The sequence below is a fragment of the Canis lupus genome, chromosome 20 (assembly GCF_003254725.2).
Source record: "Canis lupus dingo isolate Sandy chromosome 20, ASM325472v2, whole genome shotgun sequence".
NCBI classification, from domain to species: Eukaryota; Metazoa; Chordata; class Mammalia; order Carnivora; family Canidae; genus Canis; species Canis lupus.
Genome location: NC_064262.1, coordinates 50943852 through 50960715, shown reverse-complemented (window position 1 = coordinate 50960715; position 16864 = coordinate 50943852). Strand labels below are relative to the sequence as shown.

Here is a 16864-nt window from a genome sequence, read left to right as displayed (position 1 = left end):
AAAATGTTCAACATTAGAGGTCACTAAATTATACTTTCTCTGAACAGTGGAAGAACATGCAGCCATTAAAAACAATGAAGTAGGTCTACATTTATTGAAATGACAACATATTTACAATGAGAAGAGCAGATTTCAAAATGTTCTGCATTAAAAAAAAAAATGTTCTGCATTACATGATCCTACTAAAAGATTAAGTGCATAGAAAAGGCAGTTTGTCCATAAAAATATTAACAATGTCTCCAATGGTAGGATTCGGAGAGATCTGTGTTTTCCGTTCCGTAGACTTTGATTTCTGAACTTTAGCAGTGAGCAGGTATTAATTTTATAATCAAGGGTAAAGTTATTTTATAATCAGGGTAAAGAAATACCCGGTGTTTGTTATCTGGGAGGCACAAAGCATGGTAGATAAGCACACAGAGTCTGGGTTCAGCTTGCCTGGAGTCTAGCTCCCACGCCTCCAGTTAATGACTGAGTTCCTGGGAGCAGGTTATTTACTTGTTCCGTGCCTCAGTTTCCCCCGCTGTAGAATGCAAATAATAACTGCCCAGGTTACGAGGTGCCAGACGCTGTTTGTTTTACGTAAGTTATTGCACTGGATTCTCACAACAGCCTTACGAAGTATTCTACTGTAAATGGGTCACGGGCTGGGGAGAGCGGACGCGGAGCTCCAGCCCTCAAGCGCCACCCAGAGCCGAGCTGGGGAACTGCAGCGGGTTCGGAAATGCACGCACGCGCAGACCGAGACGAAGGCGTGGCGAGGGCACGCGGGAGATTTCCTCCTGCGCTACGATTGGCTGTCGTGGCTGTCATTAGCCGAGCAGGCCGCCAATGAGGGGCGCGGCCGCTTCGCCTTGGGAGCCCCAGGGCTGAGCGAGCTGAGGCGCTCGGGCGGCTGCAGGTGCTCGAACCTCCAGGTGGGTGAGGGGACCTGGCGTCACTCTCTGAGAGTGACCTCGTGCGTCGTGGTTCCCACTTGTTAAGGGGACCCCAGCGTCAGCCTCCCTTCCTGAGAGAACTCTGGCGTCGTTTGCACCCCTTTTCCCGGAGCCATCAACCCTTTTACCCAAGAGGGACCCCTGAGATGTCCCCTCTTCCTGAGGAGGACCCCGGCGTCGTCTTTCCTTCTGGAGGTGAACCTTAGCATCGTCCCTTCCTCCTGAGAAGGACGCCAGAGCCATTCATACTTCCTTAGGTGGACTCCCAGCTTCATCAGCCCTTCCTGAGGGAACCCGGTGTCAGTCCCCTTCCCTGAGGGGCCCCAGCATCGTCTTTCCTAAGGGACCCAGGCGTCACCCTTTCGTCGAGAGGTCCCCTCTCCTGCCATTCCCCCCTCCGCAAGTGTCCCCAGTGTTCCTTGCCGACAGAGGGCCTGGGGTCACGCCCCCTTGGCTGAGGGTTTCCTGTCACTGCCGTCCCCACAGCCCCAAGGAGCATTATCCGGCTTTTCTCTGCAATTTGAGCCGTCCCACCCCGTGCTTTCCTGCCCGCAGCTTTGGAGAGGGACGGGGGAGACTCAGCTGGCCCGCAGTGTGTGGGCCTTCACAGGGAGAGAGAGAGAGAGAGAGAGAGAGACTGGCTGACACAGGCACTTACTGTGTCCCCTGAGAAGTTCTTTAAGGAACTGGGGCTGTTTCTCCCAAAATGGAAGCCGCAGGAAAGATCTAAAGCTGCCTTAAAATATCAGGGGCTTCTCATGGTTCCTGACATGGTCAGCAGGCACTTAATTGAGTCACCGGGTATGTGTAGGACCGTTGCCTGGAAGAGGAATTACTCTGGCCCATGAAGTCCCAAGAGATCTGATGGTGAGGGTTAGACGGAGGTCAAGAGGGCTTCCTGGTGTTGAACTGAAATCCTGAAAGACTGAGCACAGAGTTGGCAAAATCTGCAGCCTGGAAGAGCTGGCCAATTCCATTCAATCCCACAGCGCTTCAGCGCCCCCGCCACGGAGGTCAAGAATTGTCTCGTCCATATTCAAATACGTGTGACATTCCTGTTGTGTTCATCAAGTGGTGAACAAGATGGAAGAATAGAGGAATAATTCTGAATACGAGGCCCACAAATACTGTGCTTCTGAGTTCTGCAGGCTACTTTTTCCTCAGGGTTTGTGGTGGTTCATCAGGGAACAAAAAGTCTGTCTCCTGCCTGGTTGACTACAAGCTGCAGGAGGACAGAAACTGCCTGCTCCTAGTCATCTCTACCCAGTGCCTGGGACAAGGTAGGCACCGAAGTATTTGTTGGCCCTGCCCTGACTCTTCACTTGGTGAATCCTTAGTTGGATTGAGAGATGACCAGGGAGATATGATGCATAACGACAAGACGTGCAGTAGACATGAAAGAGATGTACCTGCCATAACTGAGATTTAAACACCACCTCCTTGGCTAATGAGATTCATCTTTCCTGACCCTGAAGCTAAGAGAAAGTGAAGGCAAAGAGGCAGCTGAAAGCAGCATTGGGCAACTCGGTTTAAAATCTCCCACCAGTGCTTGCTTCGGCAGCACATATAAAATCTCCCACCAAAGTTATTATCAGCTGATTTAATTAGGGCAGATCCTGGAATGTGTAGTCTGAAAGATGCTCCTGAGTGCCCTGCGTAAGGTGTGGCCTTAGAAAATCAAAGTTATGGCCCTGAGGTGTGGATGTGGTGCTGGGGCTCATAGGAGAGTTCTTTAAATAGGGGGAGCTTCCTGAGGCATTTGCAGTTGTTTCATTTACTATAAATATAATTTACCCAGAAGTTTTGAAGAATGCTAATTTTAAAAAATAGGAACAAGCCAAGGTCAGGTAATTTTGCACCCTGGGCCCCTCCAATCTTGTTCCTTTTCTAGCTCTCCGTCTCTGGCAATACTTCCTCTTTCCGCCTGGAAGCCCACAAGAGGGTGCTGCCTTCCTTTTCGACCACGCCTCCCGAATTAGCTCAGAGAGTTATGGGGAGCTACAAAACCATCACAAAATAAGGCAGATGGGTTGGTGGAAGCACTGAGTTTTCACGGGTTACAAGAGCCACTGAGGGATTTTAAGTAAAACACGTGAAGTGCTCTGAGGTCATTAAATGTTATACCATTAGCATGGTAATGGTAACAACCTCGATAATCCTGATGAATGTTAGCATTTCAGATTTCCAGTACTTACCTCATTCCCTTCTGTGAGACTACACTTATTGTATCTTACTGTGTGCCAGGTGCTAGGTGGTTATTATCCCCATTTTACAGACGAGGAAAGCCAGGCACAGAGAGGATTTGCACCAAGTTGAAGTGCCAGATATGGGTCTCAAGGCTAATCTGTTGATTCTAGTGTATTCCCCCCCCTTAAGTTCTATCTTCTGCAATATTTAGTTCCACTAACACTTATTTTTTAAAACCAGAATGCACACCCAAGGGAGAAGATATTCATTGAATCGAAGGCATGTTGTATTGCACAAAGCAAGGGGCTCTAAGCATCCAGTACTACAGTGCCCTTCACAGAGCTAAAAGTTACCTTAGACACTGTCCACTTGATTGAGAGCAGGAAGTTATTTTTACCATCACTATGAATCCACCCTCTTTCACCTTCATCTTTGATAATCTTTCTATATGGAAACTTCCCCTCGGCTTATAAACAGGCTCTGTCTTTCAAATCTCAAAAACAAAACCCCAAACCCACCCTGAACTCTTTGTTCTGCTGTAGCTTTTTTTTTTTTTTTTTTAAGATTTTACTTATTTATTCATGATAGTCACACAGAGAGAGACAGAGAGGCAGAGACACAGGCAGAGGGAGAAGCAGGCTCCATGCAGGGAGCACGACGTAGGACTCGATCCCGGGTCTCCAGGATCAAGCCCCGGGCCCAAGGCAGGCGCCAAACCGCTGTGCCACCCAGGGATCCCTTTTTTTTTTTTTTTTGCTGTAGCTTTTCATCCAGTTTTTTTCGCCTCTTCTCATCCTAATGCCTCAGAAGAGATATTCATATTCCCTTCCTCAGTTTCCTGCACTGATTCAGTGTTGTCTTCTCAGCAACAGTACCTGTTGCAAGGAGGCACTCCATAACCATTTACTGAAGGAATCTGCTGCTCTACTTTCATTATTCTACCAAAAAGGTTCTCAGTTAACTTTCCAGTCACCAGATCCAGTGGGCATTTGAAGGGTTCTTTCTGAAGTCCTTTGTGCCTCATAGCATTGTTCCTTAAATTTTTTGTGCTAGGGCAGCCCCGGTGGTGCAGCGGTTTAACGCCACCAGCAGCCCAGGGCGTGATCCTGGAGACCCTGGATTGAGTCCCACATCGGGCTCTCTGTATGATGCCTGCTTCTCCCTCTGCCTCTCTCTCTCTCTCTCTCTCTATGAATAAATAAATAAAATCTTTAAAAAAAAAGGGGGGGGGATATTCCCTAATATTAAAAAAAATTTTGTGCTAGATTTTTTCTCCACTTATCTTTTGTGACACTATACTTTTCTTCATTTCTCTCATGCTTTTCTGCTGCTGCTGTTTGTTGGGGCTTTTCTTCCATTTACTCTTTAAATGTTTCTCAGAATGTGTCTTTAACCCACTGTTCTTGTTCTACACCAGTAAGTCTTCCAGTGTGGTCCCTGGATGAGTAGTAACAGCATCAACTGGGAATGTAAGAAATGCAATTTCTTGGGACCCACCTATTGAATGAGAGACTTCTGGAAAATTCAACACCCACTTATGATTAAAAACAAACAAACGAACAACAACAACAAAAACCCCAAACACCACATAGCAAACTAGTCATAGAAGAAGAACTTGAAAAAAGTTCCAGCAAATCTTAAAGTATAGCTTACAGAAAATCTTTTGGCAAATATCAGACTTAATGGTAGCACGTTAGAAGCACTCACCTTATTATTGGGAATAAGACAACTATTCCCATTATTCCCACAACTAACCAACATTTTGACAGAGGGTCTTAGCTAATGCTATAAGGCAAGAAAAATAAATGAGTGGTATAACTACTGGAAAAGATGACATTCCACTACTATTTGCAGATGATTTAACTATCTGCTAAAACAAAACAAAACTAGAAAGAGGCTGGTGGAAGATTGGGATATCTGTATCAACAACTTTCCCATATACCAGAAATACTTTTTTTTTTTTTTTCAGAAATACCAATTGTAAAGGATTGAGAAGTAAAGATCTCATTGACAACAGCAACCAGACCAATAAAACCCCCATGAATAAACCTTTTGCAAGGCCTATGTGGAGAAGTTATAAAGCTTTCCTGAGCCAGCAAAGACGACTTCATTAAATAGATACATAAAGTTCATGAATGGAGAGACTTATTATTGTAAAAATATTATTACTCCCCAACTCGACAATTTTAATGCAACCCAATTAAAATTTTCATTTTTCATGGAATTTCATCCATGAAGCAAAGAATAAATATACAGTAACAGTTCAAGGTTTTGTTTTGTTGTTTTTTTTTTTTTTGTTTTTTTTTTTGGAAGAAAAGGGAGAAGGAACTTATTCTGATACTAAGACATGTTATAAAACTGTAGTACTTGAAATGATGAAATTGCTGCAAAAATGGATATTTAGGTAAAACAGCAGAAAGCCAAACAGAATTGAGATCCTGTGCATTCATGAGAAGTTTGTATGTGATTGGGATAGCATTTCAGAACCATAGGTAAAGAATTAGTCAAGAAATGGTTTGAAAAATAAATGGTCGAGCAGCAATACCTATCCATACAAAAAAATTAAATTCCTACTTGATACCATACATATAAACAAATTCCTGTTGGATTTTAAAACAGTACAAAAACAAAACTTAATAATATCTGAAGAAAAAAGATATTACAAAAATTTATTGATGTCAGGATTAGTCAGGATTAGTCTATTAGTCAGGATTCTTGGTTTCAACAGAACCATCAAAACTCAAGTCTGGTTAACCTCAGCAGAAACAGCGTACGGCCAGGAGATAACTTCACAAATGGGTAGGAAGCTGAGGAAAATGGCAAGAGCCAAAAGTCCTTCTTAAATATGACATAAAAGAGAAGAAACATGAAGGAAGAGTGATAAATTTGACTGTGTTAAATTTATAAAGAACTTCTAAAAGCAGTAAGAACATGGTTTGTTAACAACCACTTTGGAGGGCGATCTGGAAGCATCTAAGGAAAGCTGTGCTTACCTAAGATCTAGTAAGTTGCACGTCTTAGTATTCCCCTGGAGAACTATACACATTTGTGCCCGAGGAGACATGGTTAAAGTAGGCATTTCACCCTTATCTGTAATTCTGAGAAATGAGAAGACCTAAATGTCTGTCAGTACTGGAAGAGATAAAACAGAACATGGGTAATTGGCAAAAGGAATGTGATGTCACAAATAGAAAGATCTAGAAGTCGGGGGGGGGGAGCAAGTTGGAGAATAATATGGGCAAAATTACGCCATTTTTGTAAGGAAATACATAGAACATTATTGCAGTCTGATTTAAATTGAGAGGGGGCTGGAATGAAGAGATAGTAAGATTTCAGCTTTATCTATAATGTTCTTGTTTTTCTTTTTAAGCTAATACTTAGGTACTTAACAGAGAGAAATGAGCATGGTCCACAGGGCTTCTTCTGACCCCATGTTCCTCCTCCCTCTCAGCTTCATCTAGATTGTTCCCCAGTACCACTGGACCTTTGAATGTGATGCTTCTGTCCAGAAACTTGCCCCTCCTTTCCTCACCTAGTTTACTCTATCAGTTCCTTTTGGTTTCTGTGAGAAGACCACCTCCTCAACAATGCTTTCTCAGGGCCTCTGACCTTGGTCAACCTCCTGGCCTTCAGAGGACTTACCTTTGAACTTAATTACATATGCATCTTGTGATCCTTCACTCTAGCTCTACTGTTTCATGCCTGTTCCTCACTGTGTCTGAACACTTCCCTTCGGGTCTGGTAAAATAGTCATTCCAGAACTACTTGTGGAAGCATTAAAGCCTGAAGGCTAGAAAAATGACTGTGCACACTCCTAGAACAATTGTATCTCGAGGCCTCAAACCAGACACACCCCCAAACATTGTCACTTTCCTTCTATACCTGCAGCCTCCTCAAAGCTTCTCTACCCCCAGGGTGTTCCCCCCTCTTCCCCCCCGGCCCCAGGCTGTTTTAAGGTTGAAGCCACCCAGGAACATTCCTAATTCTCTGCCCTTTTGTCTCATCAGTCTCTTCACCTGTAAATTTGACCTCTCTCCATTCCCACAGCCTAATCCAAAGGGCCATCCTCTCTCACCTGGCTGATGCAACAGCTGCTTCTCCTTTCCCAACGCACCCCAATCTGCAACCAAGCCACGTCCACATAGCTTCCAGAGCCACGGACTTTCAAGGGGGTATTTAACCATGACCCTCAGCAGCCTGTCACTCAGCACACTTTTAATATTGTTTCACCATCAGGCTTACCTGTAGAGTTGGCCTGGTTTACTCCAGGTCTGAGGGGTTCTGGGGTGCCAGACTTTTCATTGTTCAAATTGGGAATTTCCTGGGCAAACCAGGACAGGCTGGTCATTCTACTCCGTGAGGCTGTAATTTCCACAAGGGCTCATTTGGGGTCCGTTCACTAGCACAGTGAGGTCTTTTTTAAAGTTGTCTTTGCAGAATTAGAAAGTGAATGTAAATACTCACCTTGCTTGGTCCAGCAGCTTACATGGGGCCTAATGCCCAGTCAGTGCCCAAGTACCATTTTTGCAGATAAGAAACTTCACAGGGCCGATACCCAAACTGCTTTACTGAATTGGCTGAAAACTGACCTCAAGACCAGGGTTCTAACCCTTGTAGAAGGAAACATCACTCTGGGCTAGAATGTGTGGCTTCTGGCAACCGAATTACCTGCAAATTCCTCGACTCTAGATAAGATCCCTGTTTCCGGAATGTTCACTGATATACACACTGACCCCATGAGACCTCCTTGTATCCCCTTCTCACAAACATAGTGGCAGAGCGTGTTGTGGCTTCTTTGGTGTCCGCTGCAGTTGAACCTGAAACCTACCACTTGGTGGCCACGTGACCGTGGGCAAGTCATTTCTCTGAACCTCCATCTTTACAGAATGCAGGCTTGCCCTTCCTAGCTCCCAGCACTCTTGAGGATCAAATAATGTGCAAAGACACTGCAAGTGCTAAAATGGCTATCCAGATATTGTGCTTCCAACTCCTAGTCTTCCCCCTGTCCATTTCATGCAGCCAAGGCAGATTTATTTTCTTGTTCCAGTAAAAACCTTGAGAAGAGGACCAAGGAAACAGGACAATTATGACAAGCTTCAGGTGAACTGAGTGAATGAAGCTGTGGGGATGGGAGGTAAGGTTTTCCCTGGAAGGGAAGGAGTCAAATATTTCCTCTCTAAGCTACTTGGGAGAACCTATGACAGGCCGGATAGTTGAGACCATCTTCATTCCTCTTTGCTCTACTCTCCCAATACAAGTAAGAGTTAATTGGCCTAAAAAGAGATCCAGGCCATATACTGCCTTCACATGAATTGTTCAGAAGAGGGCAGGTTATACTGAGCCCTTTGCCTGAGAAAATCCCCAAGGACCCCTTTATCCTTTAATACCCAGGCCCCTAGATAAAAGGCTCAGTTTGTGTTATTGAAGCGCAGAAAAATGACTGGATAGATTTTCACCGATTTGGAAGGCATGTTGGGGATGGTTTGCCTTAAAATAGAACTCCGGGGAGCCCTAAGAGAGGCGTCAAGGAGTTAGGTCATTGTCTTCAAAGCAGCCACAAGTGACAAAGTGAGCCCTGTGTGGTTTGCCTATGGGGAGAAAGATGCCCTACATGTTAAGATGCGATGGGCAGAGAAAACGAACTGGTTTCAAATTCAAACTCGAAATCAAAGACTTGAGTACGTTTCAGAAGAGTCCTTTCTGTCTCCAGGTTCGAGACCTCCAGCTGAGAGCCCGGGTGGAAGACACTAGTTAGTTTGTTCTTTATTTTCATTGGAAAGTTATATGGTTACTTATCGACAAAAAGACTGTCCAGGGCAGAGATATCCAGTGGTTTCTATGTACAGGCCCATCCCTGGGGTCCACACCTCCATGGGAGCCTCACCCTCGAGGCCTCAGCTGGCTCCTTCCCAGGCCTCCAGGAACCAATCACAAAGACACAAGGAACAAAAACCGGCCTGACCTCGGCATCTGCTTTTGCCCCAAAGGGAGGTGGCGGCTGCTGGGAGGGGACCCAGGCCTATTGTCAGGATGGCGGGTGCAGGGGCTCTCTCCTTCATACACCCCCCTCCCAGGAAGGGACTACTCTGACAGGCTCATGGGTTCCCACTCTGGCCTTCTTTTCCTTCTAGTTGTCATTTTAACACCGAGGCATCTCAGCCTCCCGTCTTGGAGGGTAAGCATTTGCTCTGTCGCCTTTTCTTTTGTCCCTGTTTTTGTACAAAAACAACAATACTCTCAATCAGACCATTTTTTTGCCCAAGAAACAAAAGTGGCTCAACAGGTACAGTTCTGCTGGTCGATCTGCTTCCGGCAGGGTTCCATGGTGACAGCGACACCCACCCCGCTCCGGCCGGATGTCATGTGGGTCACCTCACTCCAGGTGTCTGTGTCTGGGTCATAACACTCCACACTGTCCAGGAATGTGTGGCCATCGTAGCCTCCTGCAGGGAGAGCAGAGTCACCCCCTTTGAGGGCAGGAGAAAGAAAGAGGGAGAAGGAACCCCAAGAAGCCTTCCTACTGGAATTTGAGCCCAATCCCCCAAAGATGGGGTTAAACAGTGCTCTCCACCCAGATCCCCACTCCCAGGGCCTCACCCAGAACGTAGATTCTTCCCTGGTGCACAGTAATCCCTAGGGCACTTCGCCGATGCTTCATGGGAGCTACAAAAGTCCACGTTTCCGTCTCTACATCATAGCGCTCCACGCTGTTCAGCTGGTCCTGACCATCATAGCCCCCCGCAGCATAGATACAGTTGTGCAGGACACAGACTCCTAAACCGTACCATGCAAACAGAGTGATTCCAGGGCCTGGTGTTGAGAGCCCCAGCCACCACCTTCTTGGGGGCACCCTCCCCTTCTCCCTCTCCTGGGGGACCCTTTAGAAACAAAGCCAGAAGAGAAGAGCTTGGACTTTCGGAATCTAGCTCTCCCGTGTGTGCCTCAGGGTTTAAGACCAAAACAGGAAGCCTCCCCCAGGCTTTGCTAAGTTTCACTCCCAGGGGTGGGACAGTGTTCCTCCTCACTCCCCTCCTGGCAGCCCCCATACCCACCTGCCCCACTTCGGATGGTGTTCATGGGTGTGATCATTCGCCACTCATTTCTCTCGGGGTAGTAACACTCTGCTGAGCTGAGGCGGTTTGTTCCATCAAAGCCCCCGACGGCATAGAGCAAACGGTTGAGGACAGCCACTCCCACCCCGATCCTTCGAGTCAGCATGGGAGCCACCAAGTGCCACTCATCCCGTTCTGGCTCATACCTGCAAGGGCATAGTAACGGTAACAATGGCAATCACAGCTGACCTGTGTGGAACACTTACTATGACCCAATATGCTGCTAATTCTTTATGCACCTGAACTCTTTACTCCTCAGAGCTTTTCTCTGAGGAAACAGGTTCACAGCCATCATCTGCTCAAGGTTACACACGCACCTGTTGGACGCTGGTGGTGGCTCCACCATATAGCACTGCCAGGCCCTGTGCTGTGTTGTATGTTAGCTCAGCAAAACCCACTTTGACCATTGGGCAGGTAGTCCTTACTATCATCTCCCACTTCCCCCATCATCTTTAGATAACAAGATAGAAGCACGGAGGGATGAAATGGCAAGACCAGGGTCACCAAGGAGCTGGAGGTTTGACCCAGCCTTCTAGGACACAAGAATCTGGGCAGCCCGGTGGCGCAGCGGTGTAGCACCGCCTGAAGCCCGGGGTGTGATCCTGGAGACCCGGGATCGAGTCCACGTCAGGCTCCCTGCCTGGAGCCTGCTTCTCCCTCTCCCTCTGCCTGTGTCTCTGCCTCTCTCTCTCTGTGTGTCTCTCATGAATAAATAAATAAATAATTCTTAAAAAAAAAAAAAAAAAAAAAAGACACAAGAATCTTAATTCTAACAACTAGGCTGCCACCCAGGATGGTTTTCGTACAAGTGTGCTGTTTGGTTATAATTCCCATTCCCCAGCCTCGCTCCAAACCCACCAGTACCAGATCTCCAGCAGTGGGCTAGGGAGTTTAACAAGTTCTCCAGCTGAGAACTGTATCCTGGATCAAGCTTCTGAAAGAGGAGAAGGCAGAGAGGACTGTCTGGCAAAAGTCAAAAGCCAAAATTGCTTAGGCTCTAAACACAGGGTCATCATGCAGTTCTGCATGTTGTACACTGCACAAGAGTCCCACATCCAAGGGGGCACCTTCCACACAGAAGACCTCATACATCAGTTTATTACAGCAATTTTGGGGCAGATGGCAGTGAGGTGTCATGTCTTAATAAAATTAGCATTTTATAACAACTTCCAACTGATAGAACTCTTTCCAAATCTGCAGAAGTTGTATGGGTTTGGGACAGCCCTGTAAGCAATTCCCAGGCCCAGACACATCATCCAAGGTCACTGACCATAAATCCCCCATGAATTCAGCTTCACCTGAGGCTTCCCCTCCCTAAAGCCAGGACAGAGACAAGCACTCAACAACAGGGGGAATCCCCAAATTCCAATGGCTTGGGGCCTGTCAGCAATGGGAACCTCCGAGCCCATCCCTCCAGGCCCTGCCACTCACCTCTCCACACTGTTGTGGTGGATGCAGCCGTGGGAGCCACCGACAGCATAGATGTGCCCATCAATGACCCCAACCCCAATCCGATTGCGTGGTACACTCATGGAGGCACAGGGCGACCACTGGTTGGTCATGGGGTTATAGCAGTCCAGGGCGCTGGAGTCGGTGTTGCCGTCTGGCGAGTTGTTCCGGCCGCCCACAGCATACAGCAGCCCACCCACTACGCAGCCCGCCAGGCCACTACGAGGCACCTGCAGGTCTGCCAATCGGAGCCAAGTGCCATCACTGGGGTTGTAGGCCTCTAGGTAGCTGAGTGACTGGCGGAAGTAGCCACCAGCGGTGTAGATGAGCCGGCCCACTTTGGGCGCCCGACAGGGCATCACCTGCGTGGGCTTATGCAAGGTCAGCTCCTGGAAGATCTTGACCAGGTAGTCCTTGCAGCGGGAGTCCGACTGCAAGATCTCACACTTCTGCAGCTGCATCTGCAGGAAGTGGGGTGTGAGCGAGTGACATCGCACAGCCCGGAGCAATGCCTGGACATAGAAGCGCCGCTGCTCACAATCATACTTGACCCAGTTGATACAGGCGTGGAAGACCTCGGACTCGCAGCGCACATTCAGATCGTCTCGGCTGATGAGAGTCACCAGCTGGCAATGGGACAAGTTGAAGAACTCCTCTTGCTTGGCCACCTGCAGAGGGCATTACTGTGACAGGCTGACTCCCCTCAACGGCGGTATGATCACGGCCAAGTCACTCAACCTGCCTCTGACAATCTCAGTTTCCTATTTTGTAAAACGAGGATTCGAATAGTGTGAACTTCATAGGTTGTGAAGAAGATTAAATGAGTTAATGCTACAGGCATATGGTACCTAAGTACTCAGGTAGATGGGTGAAGGCACTACTATGTACCTTTTTGTATCATTGTGTGCTTGAACTACAAGATTGTTACCTCTATTTTCAACAAAATTACTTTTTCAAAAGGGTAGATGGACCAAAAAGGAAAAAGTAATGGGGACAGAATATTCTAGAAAAAGTGTAGGCTCTAAAGAAAGAAGGCTGAGCTGCAACTTGGCCCACTACTTTCTAACTAGGTGATCTTGGGCAAATATCTCTAACACTCCATGCCTTGTTTTTCCTCCTCTGTAAGAGCAATTGTATTAGTAGCTACCTCAGAGCCGGGGCTACTCCTCGGGTGTACAGGGTCCTGGGCAAATATTTCTTGTCAGGCACTAGTCTATATAAATAACTCAATTACCAATATTGGTAGGTCACAAATGTCCTGGTACCTCAAGCCCACACGGTCCCTTTAAAGAAACACTGCAGGCCTGTGGGAAAGCCCTGCTCACAGACCACCCTCACCTTCCAGGAAGCCATGGGCCTTAGGACAAACGCCAGCGCTCCTCAGGGCATCTGGTCGACCCCAATGTGGGGGAGAGGGAAGGAGAACATCCACCCCTTAAGAAAAGAGATGGAAACCAGGGCAGTATCTACCCTAGCTGATCCCAGCCACTGGAAGAGGACTTTTAGAATTTCCAGGAAGGCACACTAAAGCACAGAACTCCCTAAAGCGTGGGGCCTGGGGTACAGCCCTGTTGGGCCAGGCCTAAGGGTGGTACTTCCTCAAAGGATAGTGGGGGAAAATCCAATGATTTAAAGAATGGAAATCACTTAGAACAGGGGGTGGCCCACAGCAAATGTTCAACAAACACTTATTATTATCATCATCCCAGGGGCACAACCTCTAGTAGCTGCTACCCAAGAATTTGGGCTCATCATTGTGATTTACAAGGCATCTGTTATTTTCTGCTCACAACTTCCTCCACTTAAAACCGAAAATGAAACCAAGTACAGGGTAAGGACAACACAGCATGGACCACAGGAAACATGTCTAAGGGTCACATTTGAGATAGGAAGCATGTCATGGGTGTTCAATAAATATTTGCAGACTGTCTGAAATATTAGGCCCCCAATAGCGTACCCTAAGGTTGAGCTGCACCCTGTCCCCACCCCTGACCCCAGAGAAGTCGGGGATCCCAGACATAGACCCATGAAGTTCTCACTTTCCTCAGCTGTTTCCCACAGTCACCCCAGATGTGCAGACTAGGACTTCAGAAGCCCATTTCTCTCCAGCTCCCCGATCTGACCCTTCTCATCTCAAGGGAAGACAGGGATGACAGGGATGTCCATCCATCTATCCCTGGTCCTTCTGATACCACCGTCAAGCCCTGGCTCCCTGTCTCTTCCCGTCACTCACCTCTCCGAAGTGCATATAGATGTACTCGCGGGCACGCTGGTGCAGCTCAGCGCAGCCGATCTGTTCAGCGAAGTTGGCAATGCCAATGGCATTGCTGGGGTCCAGCTGCTGCACGAGGAAGTCACTGCAGGCACGGACGACGCTGTCGATCTGGTACATGACGGCGCCATTCATCACGTGGAGCACGCACTTCTCACCCATGGAGATGGAGGCCGTGTAGGCAAACTCAATTAGGCGCTCCATGACCTTGGGGTGGATGCCCTCAATGGACACCACCTCCATGCCCTGCTCCCGTAGCCCATTGGTGAACATGGCCTTGAAGACGGGGCTGGATGAGGCCAGCACCACCTTGTGAGCCATGAACTGGGCAGCTGGCGCGTCCTCGTATTTGACCTGCAGCGTGACGTCACACAGCTGCTGGCTGAGCCGCAGCTCGTTCATGATGCCGAAGGCCTGCTTGGTGTGGTCCTCCAGCGTGTAGCTGAAGGTGCGGTTGCCGTGCTGGGAGGGCGTCACCTCGGCTTTGCACTCGGTGGAGGCGTACATCACCGTGTCCCCTGCCCCCTCGGGGCGCTGTGACCTCAGGGGAAGGAATCGAGTGCGGGCCCCAGCCCCGCTAGGCCCAGGTTCCGGCTGCATGGGGTTCCAGGTGACAAGGGACAACACCACCACTGGCACTCAGAGGCCTGGAGGAGGGAGAGCACAGGGCTGGGGGCAGGGCCTGGGGGCAGGCCTCCTCTTTTACGATAAAACGACTCCTAGACCAGTTTTCCTTCCCAAGCCCAGGTGAAGCAATGTCCGTCTGTGCTCACTCAGCGCCACATGGCTTCACCAGCCCAAGAGTCCAATTTAAAACACAGGTGAGATGATGTCTTTCCCTTGTGCCGAATCCTCCCACAATTCCCTACAGCACAATGAGTGAAACCAAACTCTTCAGTGTCCTACTAAAGCCCTACACAGTCCGCCTCTGTCCACCTCTTCCCTTCCTAGACAGAGCACATCTAGCTCATTCTTTCATTGGCCTCACCAACATTTACTGATTATCTACTGTGTACCAGGAACCGGAAACATCCCAGTGGAGACAGGCAGACATAAACTGTGCCCCCCTGGAGGACACTTGGCGAGGGATGGGCCATAAGTAAAACAAACAAGACCTGAGTAGGAACGGGGGGTTATGAAGAAAAGGACCACAGCACTGCGACAGTGTGGCCTGGGGCAGTTACTTTAAATCGGGTAGTCGGGGGCTCTGTTAGAGCGGAGACAAGAAGGATGCACACACGGAAGGGGTTTTCCAGGCAGAGGGAATAGCAAGTGCAAAGGCTCGGAGGCAGAGCGAGAGAGACCAGCTGGAGCATCAGGGAGGAGTGTAACAAGAAATCCTGCTAAAGGGAAGGTTTCCGTGAACCCTGAGGAGGCTGGAGGGCCAGGGCACGAGCTGTTTTGAAAGGTCCTGTCGGGAGAAGAGGGGCATCTGCAAGAGGCTCCCCGGGTTCTCCCTTTATCTTTCCCGGACCCAGCGCAGTCCTCTCCTCCCTGTCTTACTTCTACCACCGCACTTGTCGGAAACGGCGATGAGCTCGGCCGCTGGCTTGTTGAGGGCGGGCGGGCGCCTCCGCCTCTCAGCCCCGCGCTTCGGGAGGCAGGGAGCCCCGGGTCGGTCAGGGTCGCGCCCACCCTAGCATGTGCCTCCCCAACGTCCTGCCTGGGGCCTGGCACTGCTCAGGGGTCAGGACGCGGTGGCTGGCTGGCCGGCTGCCCGCCTCACTGCCTGCCGGAGCACCCTCCTCCACCGGGCCCAGGGCCGCTCGCCGCCTCTCCCCGCCCGAGGCCCGTGCCCAGCCTCTTGGTCTCCGGCCAGGCGGCCGACGGTGCCCCTTGGACACCGGGCTCTTCCCCACCGAGCGGTGGGGGGACTGCGCATGCCCTGCCCGAGCCGCCAGCGAGGCCCGGAGAAGGGAGGAAGTGACCCTGCCGCGGCCTTTCCGCTGGCAGCCCCGAGGCGCGCTCCCAGCTCCCCGGCGCGCCGGGCTCCGGGGCCCTCGGTCGCGGGGCGCTGCCTGGGCCTCTCGCCGGCTTGCGTAGCCCCCGGGCCAGCCCTCGAGTCGCGCCGTCCAACAAAAGGCCAGGACTCGGGCCTCGCCCTCCTGGCCCCCCGCGGGGCCGCGGGAACCCCAAGGCGCCCGGGCCCGCGGCGCCCCGTCCCCCGACCCCCGGGGCCGTCCCGGCCCGCCGTACCCACAGCCCGGGCGCAGGCCGCCTCACTCACCCCGCCATGGCCGCGCTCGAGCTCCGCCTCCGTCGCCCAGGCCCGGGCGCCTCCATCGCTGCGCGCCGGGGGGAGGCGCGGAGCGCGCGCAGGTCACCATGACTAAGCAGAGCCGGGCGCCGGCCGTGTCAGAATAAGAGTCCCCGCGGCCCGGGCCTCCGGCGGCGGCGGGGCTGACGGATGCGCCGCGCCCCCCGCCCCGCCCCGCCCCCCCCGCCGCCGCGGGTCTCGGAGCTGCGCAGCCCCGGCGGGGCGACCACTCGGGCCCGTCACTGCGGCGCGCCCGGCCGCGTGGTCGGAGCCGCCGGGAACCTCAGCCCGGGTTCGAGGCCCGGCGCCTCCCTGCCTGCACTGGAGGTGGATGGGCAGCCCCCCCGGCCGCGCGCTCACCTCGGCCCCCGCGCAGCCTCGTAGCTCCGGCCGCGGGGCGGGGATGCCCGGGGCACCGCAGTGGCTCCGGGCACAGGGGTGCCCCCGTGCGCAGAGCTTCCCGGAAACCCCCAGAGCAACCCTCCGCGGCCCGGCCGGGGGCGGCTCCCACCTAACTTTCGCTGTGGGGCGCCCGCGGCCGCCGTTGGGGGGACCTTGGCTCTGGGGCGTCAAAGCCTGCGGGGTCTTGGACGTCGGGTGGGGGGGCGACTTCGGGTCGGCGGGGAAGGAGGCGGGGAGAGGGCGGAGAGGC

General features: G+C 50.7%; 1 protein-coding gene and 1 long non-coding RNA gene across 3 annotated transcripts; one reads left to right on the top strand and one right to left on the bottom strand.

Moving 5' to 3' along the window:
• Nucleotides 1-71: 71 nt before the first annotated feature.
• On the top strand, nt 72-9336 carry LOC125753102 (uncharacterized). Its single transcript, XR_007404120.1, has 2 exons — nt 72-2215; nt 5092-9336. It is a non-coding gene; the product is annotated as an uncharacterized LOC125753102 (long non-coding RNA).
• On the bottom strand, nt 6596-16851 carry KEAP1 (kelch like ECH associated protein 1). Of its 2 annotated transcripts, none has more exons than XM_049097687.1 (6): nt 16573-16851; nt 13917-14602; nt 11666-12351; nt 10175-10380; nt 9720-9896; nt 6596-9565 (listed from the first exon to the last, which is right to left on the bottom strand). In XM_049097687.1, the coding sequence occupies exons 2-6, from the start codon at nt 14553-14555 to the stop codon at nt 9399-9401; spliced, it is 1875 nt and encodes a 624-aa protein (XP_048953644.1). In that variant the 5' UTR covers nt 14556-14602; nt 16573-16851; the 3' UTR covers nt 6596-9398. The 2 variants fall into 2 exon arrangements, with proteins under 2 accessions (XP_048953644.1, XP_035558284.2); XM_035702391.2 differs by lacking the exon at nt 16573-16851 and adding an exon at nt 16183-16340.
• Between the last annotated feature and the right edge of the window lie 13 nt (nt 16852-16864).